The sequence below is a fragment of the Gymnoscopelus braueri genome, assembly GCF_963280865.1.
Source record: "Gymnoscopelus braueri genome assembly, chromosome: 9".
In the NCBI taxonomy this organism is placed as follows: Eukaryota; Metazoa; Chordata; class Actinopteri; order Myctophiformes; family Myctophidae; genus Gymnoscopelus; species Gymnoscopelus braueri.
In genome coordinates, this window is record NC_137610.1 from 37,991,211 (window position 1) to 38,008,442 (window position 17,232).

A 17,232-nucleotide genomic window follows, 5' to 3' on the forward strand; every position below is an offset into this window, starting at 1 on the left:
TTAAATCTGTCTTCTACCCTGAGCCATCCCAAACTATAGCAAAGTGTGTTGAAATGAGGTGGGTCAGCTTTAGGCCGAGTAGTAGTCGTTTGTTTTGGTAGGTCTGAAGCTTAGTTCTTTGTGACGTTGAGGTGTTGGAGAACCAAGAGGTACTGGCAAAATAAAAATGGCATTGAATGAGGGCTCCAGATTCTTTAGTTCACTATTGTTGACAAAAGAGGAAATACTGCCCAAAAACCTTGTTCTTTGATTGACTTTCTTGATCACTTTTTGTGCCATTTTTTCCACCTGTCAGTTTGTTATCAAGAAAGAATACAGCCCAAATAGGTAACCTCTTCTTTACTTGAGATGCACCATAGTAGACAGGGATGCACCATAGATGAAGCACCATAGATGACGGGGAAGCACCATACTGTAGATGACAGGGCAGCACCATAGGAAGCACCATAGATGACAGGGAAGCACCATAGGAAGCACCATAGATGACAGGGTAGCACCATAGGAAGCACCATGACAGGAAAGCACCATAGGAAGCACCAGATGACAGGTAAGCACCATAGGAAGCACCATAGAAAACAGGTAAGCACCATAGTATAAGCACCATAGAAAACCGGTAAGTACAATATGGAAGTACCATAGAAGACAGGTAAGCACCATAATAAAAATAAAAATATAGTTGTATACAGTATAAAATAAATAAATAAGTGTGTGAGTGTTTGTGTACTAATTTTAAATAAGCAATATTCAACAGTCATGACAATATGTTGCAAGAATTGTTATTACAGTAATAATAGGAAAAAGTTAATAATAATAATGATAATAAATACAATTATAAAATCCACTCCTGGAGAAGATATTGAAAGGCTGGTAATAACTGGTAAATCCTGGCTTAATCTGCAATCCAACGGGCCCCAGAGATGTTGTTTCTATGGTTGAGCTTGGTTGACGCTCTCAGGACCAGGGGCCCATGGATCCATGTATCCGGCCCTGCAGCAAGGTCCCTGACCTCTGCCTTGATGTCTTCAGTGCAGTGGCACACAGGGATGAGATGACGTCAGTGGGGCCCTCACGGGAGGTGTTGACACACAGCGCGTAGTTACCTGCTGGCTCCATTGTTTTCAATGTTCACACAATGGCAGCTTTGTCAGTGCAGCAGTGGCAAGGAGGGAGAGAGGGGCAGCTACATACAGATAATAACGGGATGTGTCATGAATAAAACAAAAACAAACAAAAAAATATTGATTGATTTAATTTATTCTTCTGTAGCAGGGCTATGTTTAGCAATGACTACGCCACCCACACATATAGGAGTGAGGGATCCTTTAAACACATTAACCATATACTGTATATATATAGATATATAGGACTGAACAAGGTAAGGTTCCCCAGGAAGGTACGGGTTCAGAATTAACAGAACCAGAGGCTGATGTATCAAAATGTGTCAAGTTTATTCAACAGTTGGTATAAAAATAGTCAGGTTAAAATACAGAAGGGAAGAAAGCTGTTAGTATTAGAGTTCTGCAAAAGGGACTAAACTCAAGAGGCAAAGGGGCAATAAGGGTAAGGGCTTCGGGGCCTCTAAACTAAATATACAGAAATTAAACAAATCAAATCCAAATAATGCAAAACCAAAAGAAAATAAAGTAAATAAGTAACCAAAAGCAAATCAGCAAATAAGCAAATCAAAACAAACTACAAATAAACAAAACCAAAATCAAAATCATGCAATGCTACTTAATGGCCCAGTATAGCTCTGTCCTCAGTCAACTCTATTGCACTCTATTGTCAAAATAGTATATATATATGGCACGGTGGGAAAAACAGTGATGTTAGTTCAGCTCCCAAATAGTCAATATATGCTCATGGCTCCAATTGATAAAGGCCTGCACAGCCACAGGGTACTGCTGCTCAAAGGACCTGGAGGCTTCGAGAATTAGTCTGTACCCCTCATGCCTCCAGGTCTCTCTCACAAACATTCAAGCCAGGCTTCTGGCTAGACAGGAGGCCACAAAGCTGGCCACCCCTCTTTATGCACTTTCCTTAAAGGGCCAGTGCTACATTCGCACCCGCTTTGAAAGGTCACCGTCCCGGTGGCCTGGTGACCCCTACTCTTAGAAACCCATCATACCCAAGGCCTAAATGCTGCCCCTACAGACTGTATTGATGCTACATGTCCTGACCTAACTTGGTTAGCCGACTGGGGCAATCGAAATGGATTTGGGTTGTGACCGGCCGTAGCCCTAGCAGAGCGTCGCTGCACTGCCTCGGATTCTGGTTGACCGATAGGCTGGTCTAGGGGCGGGCTATTTGCCGGGCTAACCAGGGGTGTATCATTATGAGAAGGGGTAGTGGCTGGGGAAATGGGTGCCAAAAGTGTGGGCTCTGGTGGGTTCTGATCAGGCGGATCAGGGGGGGGCAATGGCTCAAGGCTGAATAGGGGGCTTTCGGAATCACTGTCATCTTCCTCCTCATCAGGTCTGTGGTCAGCTGCATACCTTTTTTTAGTGGCAGTTGGTGTGATTCTCACGGGAGGTTCTGATACCCATGTCTTTGGGAGCAACCGCAGCTCTGTTCTGTGAATATTTCTCTCTTCCCCAGCCCCATCTTTGGGTCTTATCTTGTACACTCTGCCATGGTCATCCAGGTGCTGTACAACTTGGTACACCGTCGGACCCCACACATCTTGGATTTTATGGCGCCCTGGTGGGTGGTTTCGTCGATAAACTAAGGTTCCTGGTTCAATGATTTCAGTTTCTGTAGGCTTGTGCTGCCGGGCTCTGTGCTCTGCTGCTGCTTTCAAGTTGTCTCTGGCATATGCATACACAGAGTGAAGGCGATCCTGGTGCTCATCAACCCAGTCCTGCACCGATTTGGGTTCCGAGTGTTCACCTGCCGTACCTAAGAGAAAGTCTACTGGCAGCTGGGCCTTTCGACCAAACATTAGTTCATGGGGTGAGAGGCCTGTTGACTGGTGCTGAGTTGTATTATAGGCAAAGAGAAGTTGTGGGAGGTATTGCGGCCATCTTTTCTTCTTCTCTGGTGGAAGTGTGCGCAACAAATCGTGCAATGTTCTATTAAATCGTTCACATTGGCCATTACCTTCTGGATGGTAAGGTGTTGTCCGGCTTTTTTCGATACCATACATCTGGCACAGGCGTTTCAACAGGTCTCCTTCAAAGCTCCTCCCCTGGTCGCTGTGGATGCGCTTGGGAATACTGTAAGTGTAGAACCATTTCTCTGTTAGTACTCGAGCTACTGTGCTTGCCCGCTGGTCTGGAGTAGGGAATGCCTGGGTAAATTTGGAGAACACGTCAGTAAGTACCAATACATTCTCTCGTCCATCACTGGCTTTGTCAAGTACAGTGAAATCGATGGCCAGTACTTCTAGAGGTTTGGTGGCAACTAAACTGCCCATAAATGTCCTAACCTTTGGTTGTACAGCTTTAGCGGCCACACACCGGTTGCATTCCCGACAGTACTTTTCAATGTCACGCCTCATGAAAGGCCAAAAGCATCTTTGCCTTACCAGACTCACTGTCCTTTCCACCCCCTGGTGGCCATGGTCGTCATGAAGGCTTTTAAGTACTTCTGCCTGGAGGCACTGTGGCAACAGGAGCTGGTGCACATCTCTCCCTTCCCCTGGCCAACGAATGTGTCGATACAGGACCCCCTCCTGCAGTGTGATCCTGTCCCATTGTTGGACCAGCTTATTTAAGCCAACACACCCTGCTTGTTCTTGCTTGGACGGTTGTTTACCCTTTTTCCACCAATGGAGAAACCGCACCAGCACTGGATCAGCCATTTGCAGGGTCTTTAAATCTGCTTTTGGACGTGCTGGGAGGGCATCAATGGCGGAGCAGGTTGCTTCCCCTCTGAGATGCTGGAGTTGAAGTGGCACTGTGCTCCCAGGAGCAATATCACAGATTGGGTCGGGGGCAGTTTGACGAGAAAGGGCATCTGCATTTCTGTTGGAAGAGCCAGGGCGATATTTAATCTCAAAGTCAAACAGGGCCAATTCTGAGGCCCAGCGTTGCTCTATGGCACCAAGGTTAGCACTCTTTAAATAGCTCAGTGGGTTATTATCAGTATATACAATGAACTTATTTCCTAAGAGATACTCACGGAATTTTTCTGTTACTGCCCACTTAAGTGCCAGCATTTCGAGTTTTCGAGAGCTATAATTTGACATATTTCTCTCTGAGGTCCGGAGCCCTCTGCTGGCAAAGGCAATGGGCTTACGCTGACCCCCCTGGTCCTGGGAGAGGACTGCCCCCAGCCCTGCATGGCTAGCATCAATGTCCAAGGTGAAGGGTTTGGAGAAGTCAGCGTAACCTAGGACTGGGGAAGAAACTAGGCGGTCTCTTAATACCTGAAATCCATGGTTGCATTCCTCTGTCCAGCGATCCCCAAGAACAATCTTGGCTCCCTTCTTCTGTCTCTTTTGGCCACCTTCCACTTCTGCCACCAGGCGATGTAATGGGGCAGCAGACTTTGCAAAGCCTTCCACAAAACGTCTGTAGTAGGAGGCAAACCCTAGGAATGACCTCAACTCATGGGATGTAGTGGGTTGCTTCCATTCTGCAACCGCTTTGATTTTGTCTGGGTCAGTGGCCACTCCTGCTGCCGATATTATGTGTCCTAAGTACTTGACCTCCTGCTGAAAAAAGTGACATTTTTGTAGCTTCAGCCGGAGGTTGTGCTCCCGGAGGCGAGACAGGACTACCTCGAGGCGCTGCAGGTGTTCTGTGAAGCAGGAGGAAAAAATGACAACATCATCGAGATACAAAAGTAAAGTCTGGAAACTCTGGTCCCCAAAAATACGCTCCATTAACCTTTGAAAGGTACCTGGTGCGTTACACAGACCAAAAGGCATACGATTAAATTCAAATAAGCCAAAAGGAGTGCAAAAAGCTGTCTTAACCTTGTCCTTTTCAGCCATCGGCACCTGGTTGTAGCCACTCGCAAGGTCAAGGGTTGAGAACCATCTAGCCCCGGACAGGGCGTCCAGCGACTCCTCGATCCGTGGAAGTGGATAAGCATCTTTTCTGGTTTTGGAGTTTAGTAGACGGTAGTCTACGCAGAGGCGGATCTCTCCATCTTTCTTCATCACAACCACAATCGGGGATGAGTACGGGCTGCAGCTTGGCCTGGCAATACCCTGCTCTACTAACTCCTGGATGTGGGCTTTGACCTGTGTATACTGGGACGGAGGCAGCCGACGATAGCGCTGTCGGACAGGGGTGTCGTCAGATAATGGTATCTCGTGCTCTATCAGTGAGGTGCAGCCCAGGTCCCCACCCCCCCGACTAAACACATCCGCATACTTTTCCAGGAGGGCCCTGCCTTCTCTCTCCTCGTCTGGTGAAAGGTTGGGCCAAGAAAGGTGGGAAAGGTCTATTAGATTGCCACTGCTTGCTCTGATAGATTGCACAACCCCTACTTTGCCTTCCTCTTCCATTCCCTCAATAATGATGGAATCTACTGTTTGTCGCTCTACCACATGCAGTTCCCCTAAAGCAGTATGAGGTCGGAGCCAGACATCGTGCACTCCAACGTTGACTACCGGTATCTGAATGAGGCCTCTCTGAACAGTGAGTAGAGCCTTGGACACCAACAACCCTGAAGGAAGGTGAGTTCCATCAGGTAACGGCTCCAGCAAGACTGAGGGGAGGGAAGCGGTGGATAGTCTAGGGCAGAAAGAGGGGACCCACTGTAACGCGCCTGCTGGAATACGGACAACCGGAACCTTGGACCTTGACACGGCCCAAGTAACCTTCTTCCGACAGGTTCTCCATCTGCTGGCAGTGGGCAAAGGCTTGTTGCCAGCTCTTAGCTGCAGTTCGCAGTGAGGGAGACTTTAATAGAGTGGCGCCATACTCCAAATAGAGTTCTGAATAACAGGGGCGGAGAATGTTCATACCGAGCAGCCCAGGCACTTTTCGCTTTTGCTCTTGGAGACTTGGGTCTAAGGGGTCTTTAACAATTAGGACTCCCATCTTTGAGAGGGTTTTGTTGAGGACAGTTACATCTAATTCCACATATCCAACATATGGGATTGCCAAACCATTGGCGGCTGTGAGGCGTAACCAATGACATTGTCGCAAATGCTCCTCTCCCTGTGCTCCAAAATGTTGTGCAAAGAACGCTTCAGACATTGTGGATACCTGGGACCCTGTATCAATTAAACAGGAAACCACCACACCCCCCATGGATACTTCCACTGTGGAACATTTCCCAATTAACCGAGACATGTCGTTTGGCATGGTGTCACTAGAGCCTGAGTAACCCCCCGCTGATGTGTGGCTCATTACACCAGAGGGTAAGAGTTTTCCGATGATTGGGAAAAGTTGGTTTCAGCATCCACCATCTGGCTCTGAGCTTGTGTCCTGGGCCCCCACCCCTTAACTTGGCCCCTGGTTGTACCCAAGTCTGCTCTGCAGAACCGAGCAATATGGCCAGCCTTATCACAACGTAGGCAAATAGGTTTCCCATCAGGCTGGAAACGCAAGGGTTTTGTGTTCCTCTCCTTATCTGTCGCTCTTCCTCTTTCTTCCTGCCTAGGGTTGTCAGGTGCAGTGCCAAGATGTTTCAAAATGGCATCTAATTGGGTCTGTTGTCTGCGAAAGCACTCTTTTAGCTCGGCCATCTCATCTGTGGGTTTGACAGCTATAGAATTTGTGTCTGCCTCACTGCCTGCCACTGCCTGGGTATAAGAATCACAGGAATAGGCTCGTGGTCTTGTCCTCCCTGTTCTCTTTCCCTCTTCTATCCATTTAATGGCTATGCGTCTGAGATCTACAAAAGATATGTCCGACACAAGTGCCACTCGTTGCTTCAGCTCCCTACGCAACATATCGTCTTGAACATGTTCGGAAAACTGGTCGCGCAAGATTCTATCTGAACCTGGAATCCCAACAGGGGACTTGCGGACTACCACGTCCATTAAGGACTTAAGAGCATGGGAGTAGTCTCTCAATGTCTCCCCATCTTTTTGACTTCGTTGGAAAAACTGTAGCTGGGCAGCCACATATGACTCTGAGCAGCCAAAATTCTCAATTAGCAGAGCAAAGATCTTGTCTGGGGTATCTTTACTGGCCACAGGGTGGAATTCAAGTTCAGACTTGGCTCCACCCTCTAAGTGGTCATATAAGAACAATAGTTGTTCCACAAGAGACATATGTCTAACCTCTAGACTCCTCCTTGCCTCTGCTACCCACTGATCTACAGTTAATAAATCAATTGACAATTTGCCAGAGAATTTTGGACATTTTCTTTCTCTGGGAACATAAACGCATCGACTGTGGTTGGCCCCACTTGTGACGTTGGGAGGATAAAGTTCAGCAGTAGATGGTCCTGGTATTGACTCAGTCGATCGAGTACTGGGAGGATGAACTCCGCTTGCAGGTGACCCTGGCACAGTACTGGCATTTGCCTTCAACTGTTCATTTTCAGCCCTAAGCTGCCGTACCTGCTCAATCAGGGCACGTAGCTCCTCCATACTGTCCTCTCCGTCAGTCATCAGTCTCTTAGATGGGACAACACACACCAATACCAGGGCTGTGTTCTACTTGGCGCAACGAGGTCTGCTGACACTCCCGCTGCAGGCAGGTCCACAGCTCTCCGATGCTCCCGGTGCCAATCACTGTTTTTCCCACAACCGTGTGCCATATACTGTAGGGCTACTATCAATAATACTGGGCCAAAAACAAAACACAAAAAAAAACACCAGCCTCTATAAAACCCTGCCGACTACGCCAAATGTAGCAGGGCTATGTTTAGCAATGACTACGCCACCCACACATATAGGAGTGAGGGATCCTTTAAACACATTAACCATATACTGTATATATATAGATATATAGGACTGAACAAGGTAAGGTTCCCCAGGAAGGTACGGGTTCAGAATTAACAGAACCAGAGGCTGATGTATCAAAATGTGTCAAGTTTATTCAACAGTTGGTATAAAAATAGTCAGGTTAAAATACAGAAGGGAAGAAAGCTGTTAGTATTAGAGTTCTGCAAAAGGGACTAAACTCAAGAGGCAAAGGGGCAATAAGGGTAAGGGCTTCGGGGCCTCTAAACTAAATATACAGAAATTAAACAAATCAAATCCAAATAATGCAAAACCAAAAGAAAATAAAGTAAATAAGTAACCAAAAGCAAATCAGCAAATAAGCAAATCAAAACAAACTACAAATAAACAAAACCAAAATCAAAATCATGCAATGCTACTTAATGGCCCAGTATAGCTCTGTCCTCAGTCAACTCTATTGCACTCTATTGTCAAAATAGTATATATATATGGCACGGTGGGAAAAACAGTGATGTTAGTTCAGCTCCCAAATAGTCAATATATGCTCATGGCTCCAATTGATAAAGGCCTGCACAGCCACAGGGTACTGCTGCTCAAAGGACCTGGAGGCTTCGAGAATTAGTCTGTACCCCTCATGCCTCCAGGTCTCTCTCACAAACATTCAAGCCAGGCTTCTGGCTAGACAGGAGGCCACAAAGCTGGCCACCCCTCTTTATGCACTTTCCTTAAAGGGCCAGTGCTACACTTCTTTACTCTTTTTTTTCAAATAATGCCATAGACTGGATTGAACCCTGTATCCGGCCCATTATGGCCAGTAGTTTTACACCCCTGAATGATGGGAGTAAGGCACTTTGTGAATGCTTGAGTATTATTTATTTATTTCTAAATATGCCCCAACAGTAAAGGGGTTTCAGGGGAAACCAGCAAAATGAGGAATAATATAATAAAAGACTGTCTTGCTAATAAAGCGTCATGTCTCTCATTTTTTACAATGTATTTGATATTACCTTTATATTATTTAATAAATTATGCATTTCATCCTCTATATATTGTCCAGCAACCTTTATGATAAAGGCGAAAAAAGATAGTAAACCCGTGGGAGCCAGATTGCTCAGATGCCGAGATTTTTGTGTTGGGATTCGATCCCATGATCTTGTGATCTGAAGTCAAGAGCTCATCCGACTGAGCTATAGATAGAGCAGCTGCATTGTAAGCAGAAGTCACACTTTCGACTCCCACCCTTACCAGGGTTAAAAACTTTATATTTGAAATCCGAACGTTTATGTAGATGAATGAACGGGTCAAAAATGGAGAGAGTGCAAACACCAGATTGAAGTTCATCCATGACGGTCATGACAGATCCAGACTGCACTAGCGATTTGTTTACATTCGACTGCATGGCTCATTTGCATAAGATGTTACCATATTGATTTTATCCCACTGTTGAGGGTTAGGGTTATGTTTTATATATTTTGTTTAAGACTTACAGTAGGCTGCCTTGCCCCACTGGAATACAGTGACTGATATGAATTAATAATATACTAGACCATACGTAAAATGAAGAATACCTTGTGATGTCAGTGACATTTTATTACAAATGAAAATAAAAATAAGAAACAGTGCAATAACAATACGTTTTCGTATAGCAGCAATTTTGCATGTACGATATAAATATTAATATATTGTCTGTCGGGCGGAAACCTCATTATGGCCAAAACTGTTACTTTTCAGCATAAACATTCTAAAATAGCAAAAACAGCAGATCGACAAAAAAAAACAAGACTCGCGCAACATAATTTGGCAAGACACACCATCTCCCGTTTACTTCCCGTATCTGCATAGTCTCGCGTAGCTATCTGTGGGCAGACGCCAACCTGCTTCCGGTCTCCTAAAAAGGCGTCCGCCCACTTCACGCAGATAGCTACGCGAGACGCGAGACTATGCAGATACGGGAAGTAAACCGGAGATGGTGTGTCTTGCCGATTTTTGTTGCTCGAGTCTTGTTTGTTTTTTTCAGGACTTTCAAAAAGCGTTAAGCATTGGTTCTCAAAGTGGGGTCCAGGGACCCCCAGGGGTCCTTGGGGGGGTTCCAGGGGGTCCCCAACAAAATGTTATTATCAAATATGGCTCATTTATTGCTACTTTTAACTTTTTAATGGATCCTATGTAAGTAAAGCCTGATAAAGGTGTCAAACTCCAAAAATCCACCAGAATACTGGAAATTACTTCTACTCTGTTCAAAATTTCCTGGGGGGGGGACCCCCAGCGTGGTCAAGAGACCCCCCCCCCCCCTGGGAAAAAATCTCCTGTTATCGGACGGTCTGAGGTTGGCAGGTATGATGTTAGGGTGGATAAATGGTTTCTTTTTTATGGATGTATTTAATAGCAACAGTTTGAATTCAAGTCTTAAACCACACTGTGGCGCCAAACATCAGGTGATACACAGTATACTAATCAGGAGGACACTTGTACAGCCTGCTTCTGTATTTCCATTATTACATTCATATTTTCACCCAGTATGGTAAGAAGAGTTCACTCCTATGACGCAGGTGCAGAACAGTGAATCAGCTGTTATCTGTATAGTATGTGTGTTTGGATCAACTTTTTTTTAATATGCTTATTGTTTTATTGATTTTTAATTTTGAGAGAGGACAAAGCATCTCAACTATTGTCCAAAGGACAAATAAGGGCAAACAGAGATCTGTCAATATCCTCTCAATCACCCAAGAAACTTAAAAACACACTACACATTCAAAACAAAGGACCATAACATTAACAAACAACAAAGAACAACAAAACCAAGAAACATATCAAAACTCTCCCAACAAGACTCACAGATAAAAATACAACCAGTGGTCCGGGGACCACCAGTGGTCCTTGAGGGGGTTCCAGGTGGTCCCCAGCAAAATGATGGAGAGTTGGTAACCAAAAGGACTCTTATAGATCTTTAACTCTTGAGAGTGTAAAATGAAACCGAATGGACTCTTACGGGTTCATTTGGTTTCATTTTACGCTCTCAAGAGTTAAATTATTGTTAAGAATTTGCATTACTTAATTTACAAGAAGTCTACACAATTAGAGAATGTAGAGGAATTGTTATTTTGATCAACGTTTGCCTGTTATCTCCTATGGTACTACATCAACACAGCATGGAATTGTGGACAAAATCTTATCCAACGATAACTAAATATTCTAGTCTAAATCTCATCAATGGTGGTCTGTGGCTCAAATGCCGAATAAATAATGGACCTTGGTATGAAAAAGGTTGAAAACCACGGGTATAAGTGATCCTTTCCATTGTTAAAGAAGATGACATTTTCTCTTAGCCAATATTCGGCATATTCATATTTTTCCAGTTAGCAATGTTTAGACGTGAGACATAACCCAATGCAAAGGATGTCTTGTGAATTACTTGGTGTGTGTATAGAGCGCAAGGAAAGGGAAGGACACCGGCTTACATAGATTGTCAGAAGATCAGATTTTATGACTTGGCCTATAGTATACAGTCAAAATACACATGCAATGTTTCTTTGGGAAACACAATTAGATAATGAAACAATGCAACACAAACGTTATCACAAGCATACAGTACTTTATTGACTCAATTCATTAAAAAAAAAGGATAATAAAGAAAACATGGCAGGCTAAACATTATAATAATAATCATTCACTGCAGATTCAAGGAAATAACTTACAAACTCTGAAACAGGCCTGCTGTATAGCCTTAGAGCTGAGAAAGATTATTGATAAAAACTTTGATGAAATGCAATTACAGTCTGATGACCTTTCTTCCCTTTCACTGTGTACGTTGCAGCCATGTTTTTTTAATCAATATTTGTATTTCTCTGTCTGCACCGCCCAATACCAGTTTTTATATTCTCTGTAGACAAGAATCAAACATCGATTGACAGCGTTGACAGTGGCTTACTTGAAATGTGCTCAGCAAAACCACGAGTGTTACTTTATAGCTACACTATATAACTTCTTCTTGTGAATCACTTTTTATTTTTGACCAATCTTGTATGTTAATATAACTTACACTATTGGGGTGGTGGTATTTGGTCTCCCTGCTCTTCTATTGAGAAATGCCTATCCTGTGGTCTAGTTTCACCACTCCTGGTTGACACGTGGTACTGCCTGAAGGTCAAAATTACATTTCTCCCCTGAGCAAGCGGGCAGGCTCTATTAGCGCAGTGGTAAAAATGTCAGCAAGGTGTGTGGGGGTCGGTACCTGGGTTCAAATCTGGGGTAGAACATGAAAGCATAGTGTAGCTTTAACTCTGAGAGTGTAATACTCTTTCATTGTACTCTGAGTAAAATGAATACTCTAGGATTCTGCAAAGTGGTTCTCCTAAGTGAAATGTTTTGATGAGGAGCAATACAGTAACCATAGCATTTCACCATCATGCAGAAAGGAAAGAAGGCCTCAGATGGAGCCAGATGTGGGTAGGTGATGTTCTCATGGATAGAATTTACTGTTGTTTATTTTCTTCTCTTTCATTCTAAAACACAAGTGGAGAACAGCACATATTATGTTGAAGGACAACCCAGGGATGGAATGCTTATTATTTCTTGTTGTTGCATCAGAAGATACAGGTTTTCTGCATTGACCATTTACAATGTGCTTACTTCTGTCTCTCACTGGTGCTCGGCTCTCTCGTGAGGTCATTGCGGTGGTGAGGAGGGACAGGGCGTTGGGTCTTGGTATTTGTGCCATACAGCACAGGTTCGTTAGGCTCTGTTTGCCTTTTCCGCAATTGGCTAGAAGATGAGTACAGTTCCTCCTCCACTTTCTGAGTGAAAGCAGCAAGTTAGGATCACAATCACAGAAACGTAGAAGCCTTGAATTCAAACTGGAGGTGAAATAAAAACCTAGCATATTGTGTCTAAAAGTCTGAAGCAAAAAAAAAATCACGGCCCTTGGGTCAGGTAGAGTTTTTCCCATTCAAACTCCCATCAACTTTTTTAAGATCACATAATATAAGAATCGTGTTCCAAAAATGAATCCAGCGGTTTTTACTTATATGGTTACGAAGCATCAACCAACGATGAAAAAGTATACATTTATCCAAAGAGTAAGAAAATAAAAGGCAGCTTAAAAATCAACCACAATTTCCAGGCTTAGAAATGACTACATCTCTCATTACACATGCTGCTGCCCAGCGCCACCGCCGGCACACATAATGAGCGTCATGTCATGTTACATTGGATTTCTTTTACGTAGGAGAGTAGCATTGTCAGTTCTCAGTTCTTTCAAATCAAACATGGTGCTTCAAACAAATCTCAGGAATGTTTTGACCAAGCATGACATCAGTGGGGACGTGATTTCCTACTGTGGTTTTCCAAAGCTACTTCTGGGTACAACTGCAGAATAAATGTTTTTCCCAAACACAGACTGTATTGGATATAACTAAATATCATACATGATACAGAGCCACCTACCTGATTCCTCGCCAGACTCCTTTTATTTTATTTTGGAACACAGTTCTTATATTACATGATTTAAAAAATATCTTCCAGGGGGTCCCCAGCAAAATGTGTTAATATAGTATCACAATACATTTTAACTGAAAATAGAAGAAATAGCAGATCTAAAAATAGCAGATCTACAAGCTCACGGCGCATTACGAAGTGACGCGCTATGAGCTTGTACATCTGCTATTTTTGAAAGTGTTTTGAATGTATCTAGGAGCCAGGTCACGTGTCTTATGGTTGTGCATGTGTTGTTCCTCACCTGCACTTGCTCTATACTGATGTAGACCAAGAGAGAGGCGAGCTCTAAGTTTTCACTGAAGCCATTCTTCAGCGGTACTGAACGATAACCTGTCAAAACATGCAAAACACTAAACAACCTGTAACCACTGTACAGACGTGTATGCACGCATGCACACACACAAGTGTATATTATCACTGTCGGGCAGATCACTGTTGGGTATCTTCATATTTCAACTTTTTATGGGGGTTTTATCCGTAAATGAATGCTCTACTTTGTCATACAAGAGTGTGACGTAAAAGTAGCAAAAATAGCCGATCTACAATGATGCGAAGCGTAGTGAACTCTTAGATGAGCGATTTTCTTTGTTTCTGAACATTTTTTAAAGTGAAAGTTAAAGTGGTTAAGTGTGTCTGCAGGTTTTATGAACATTGAACCAATACAAATTATTAACAAGAGCTTGTGACAAAAATAATAACTACTGTAGGCATTGGATTCATTGGTTATTTTTTCCATTTCCTGAAAAGTTACGCTTTTGGACATACAAGGTTTCCACCTGACAGCAGCGATATACATAGGCTATAGTATATTGGCGCTGTCGGTGGAAACCTTGTGTACATGCACTGCCTATACATTTCTAAGTATAGTGTGTGCGTGCGTGCGTGCATGTGCTTATGCGCATGTTTCCTACCTTTTCGGATGCCTTTAAAAGGAAACGTGGCCTGAGCCAGGAAGTTGGGGTCTGAGAACATGTCCTCTTCACTGACCACAAACCGTAGGAAAGTCAGCTCTGGTTCATACACTGGAAAGGTTACTGGTGCTGCAGGAGCCCTCCACATTGGATTCAGACCATTATCACCTGGGAAACGCCATCATTCAAAAAATCTGGTTATCACTTTAGTGGCGGAGGACAGTCTGAAGATGCTGTGCAGCAAGTGAGGTTTCATCTGTTTTACAGTTTGTGGGACTTGATCATTCCTACCAGCTCAAAGCATCTGGACATTCCTGCTTACTTGGGCCTACATTTTGCTGAAAGTTGCAAAGTGATAGCATGTACAGTGAAACTGATTGGTTACACATTTTCTAAGTTTTAAATCTTAGTCTTAAGATGGTTGCTGTAGAGGCACCATCAGGACTATTAGTCCACAGTGCCAGTTTAGGACGCTTGGCATACGACTGGAACAAAGTTAGTTCTGTCTATTTCCATGACTGGGAATGCAGATTAATAGAATCACAGAAATACAAGGGGGACTGGCAACAGAGCTGCCACCAATAACCCTAACCCTAACCCAATAGCCCATATCACACTCTTTTCTTTGGTACCCATTAATACCCCATTCATCCAACATCCCCTCAACTCACGAAAGACAACAGTCTTGAACTTGCACTCCTCAGTGTGTCCACACAATTCAATCTCTACAAAAGGGCTGGCGATGTTGCGGCCTGGCTTAGGAAGGTGCCTGGCTCCTATCACCTGCATGGGGCAGCAGACAACAAACACAATGGCTGTCACAGAATATTCAGATAATCATGAGCATGACATGCCAAACCAGAGAAATACACGGAAAAAATATTTTAACTCTGATTTTACTGCGTACAGTCACTTAACTTGTACAAGGACAAATAGATTAAAGAAAAGGGGGAAATGGTCATAATGATGACTGCGCCTGTGTCAGTGTTTCTGTGGGTACCTACCCTGACACTGATGTTGAACTTGACCTTCTTCTTGTCCAGTTGAGGGTCGTAGCCGTCCGCACGCAGCAACTCCGGCTGCAGAATGTATCCTGTACGTCCATTCAAACTGAAGATGGCGCTGTTCAGCTGGGTGTATTTGTCTATGCAAACATGAAATGATCCTATATTAGGAATCTATTACCCAAATGTAAACATTGCAGTCAATTCATCACTGGAGACAAATTCTACAATGTCACCAATTTATTGGTTTATGGGGTGAAAATATTGGAGGCTAATGAATTGGTGAAATGGTAGTATTTGTATCCAGCTTTGAATTCCACGGGCGGGTCATAACAAAGACTATACAAATTGGACCCAATGCCTCCCTGCTTGGCACTCAGCATCAAGGGTTGGGTTGGGGGTAAGTCCCTGTGACATACTAGGGTCACGTCCAGGGGGTGTATTTGTACATCAAGCCGCGTCACGATACAGAAACAGGAGATAGGCTCCCGCCCTGTGGGCCACATGGCTCGGCAAGGCTTACTTTGAATTGGGTGCAGCTTTTCACCTCCTGATCTTACTTACTAAAATGTAAAAACAAGTCAAATAGAGGTAAAAATGTTATAGAGAAGGCTAATAACAGCAGAGAGGATTTGACTGAACACTGCTAATTTTGTATGGAGCTGTTGGTTCATGTTTTGTAACCATGTTCATCCGAAGTCCGTCCAATGTAAAGTTCGCCTGTGTGCTTTATCTGTGTGCTATTAGGGGGTACCCATAGCTAAATTCTAATTGGTTTGTGTCTTGCGTAGCAAAACATTGTTATGTGATGGGGAAGAGGGCTTCTTGGTGAAGAATATTTTTTAATTCTTCAGCTGCAGCCATTATTGATAAATCAAAGCGACCAGTCAAACTGCCGTATTATGACCAGTGTGTTCATGCATGTTTAAACATAGATAACTTAGAACATGTGGAACGAGGAAGTGAAGTTGAACTTTTATTACTTCCTTGTGTACCTTGTTTTGCTGCTCGCTAGCCTTACTTTCTGCAGCTGAAGTTCATAGTGTTCAGCCCAGCCCACTGACCTGGAGTCTGGAAGTTCAGTGCCACCATGTGACAACCAACGGCCCACAGAGGGTAAGGGTCATAGTTGGAGGATTCCACTCGTTGGCCTTTAGGGTAAATCCGACTCAGACCCTTGCGGTTGTACTCTAAGAATGCTGGGATCCGGTTCTTTTCTGGGATCTTGTTCTCCACGAAGGAGCGGACCTCTTTGTAAGTGTAGTTGTCTGTGCACAGGGATGACACATTTACAGAAGGCAGGCAGAAGTGAGGGCTGTATGCATACAGCGTGTGAATAGTGTTTGAATTAAGCAAAGAAATTAAAAAAAGAAACCCTTCAATGATTTGTTGAAATTGGTCGTTTTACTTATGGATGAGGCTAGTTGTGAGTATATTTCTGTAGTGCCATTTTGTGTATGCATGTTTGTTGTTTGGTGGTAGTGGTGTATGTGTGTACAGTATGTATACAGTATGTGTACGTTATATGTGTGTGTGCGTGCGTGCGTGCATGAGCTATACCAAAGTTTTCTTTGTCCTTGCTGCGAGGCTGACAATAGACCACCAGGTCCGACATCTCCATGGCAACCTCAGGCCGCTTCTTTGCTTCTTCTTTGGCCTGAAATTGGACAGAATAAAAGACAGTTTAACGCCTCAGTGTTTGGTTATGATCTTAAAGGGATCGTTCACCCAAACAAAAACTTTTTTTCTACCCCATGGAGACTTGAATTCATGGATTTTTTTTTTTTTGTCTCATTCCTAAGCCAATAATTTGATGACCAGCGGACCGGTAGGCAGCAGTTCCGGTAGGAGACACAAAGGAGACTCTTTGTGTCTCCTACCGGAACCGCTGCCGGTCATCAAATTATTGGCTTAGGAATGGGACAAAAACGAAAACATATCCATTAATTAAAGTCTCCATGGGGTGACTAATCGATCGGAAAACAATCATTTTTGGGGTGAACTATCCCTT

The 17,232-nt window shown here is 43.8% G+C and overlaps 1 protein-coding gene across 2 annotated transcripts in view; it reads right to left on the bottom strand.

Moving 5' to 3' along the window:
- Positions 1–11,272: 11,272 nt before the first annotated feature.
- plcg2 (phospholipase C, gamma 2) overlaps positions 11,273–17,232 on the bottom strand; it is a 29,207-nt gene continuing 23,247 nt past the window's right edge. For both annotated transcript variants that reach the window (XM_080438547.1, XM_080438546.1), the window contains exons 26-33: positions 16,782–16,878; positions 16,286–16,489; positions 15,222–15,361; positions 14,889–15,000; positions 14,218–14,385; positions 13,548–13,636; positions 12,443–12,606; positions 11,273–12,315 (exon numbers count right to left, since the gene is read on the bottom strand). In XM_080438547.1, coding sequence (XP_080294673.1) covers positions 12,273–12,315; positions 12,443–12,606; positions 13,548–13,636; positions 14,218–14,385; positions 14,889–15,000; positions 15,222–15,361; positions 16,286–16,489; positions 16,782–16,878 — 1,017 coding nt within the window. In that variant the 3' untranslated portion in view covers positions 11,273–12,272. The remainder of the gene's footprint in view (positions 12,316–12,442; positions 12,607–13,547; positions 13,637–14,217; positions 14,386–14,888; positions 15,001–15,221; positions 15,362–16,285; positions 16,490–16,781; positions 16,879–17,232) is intronic.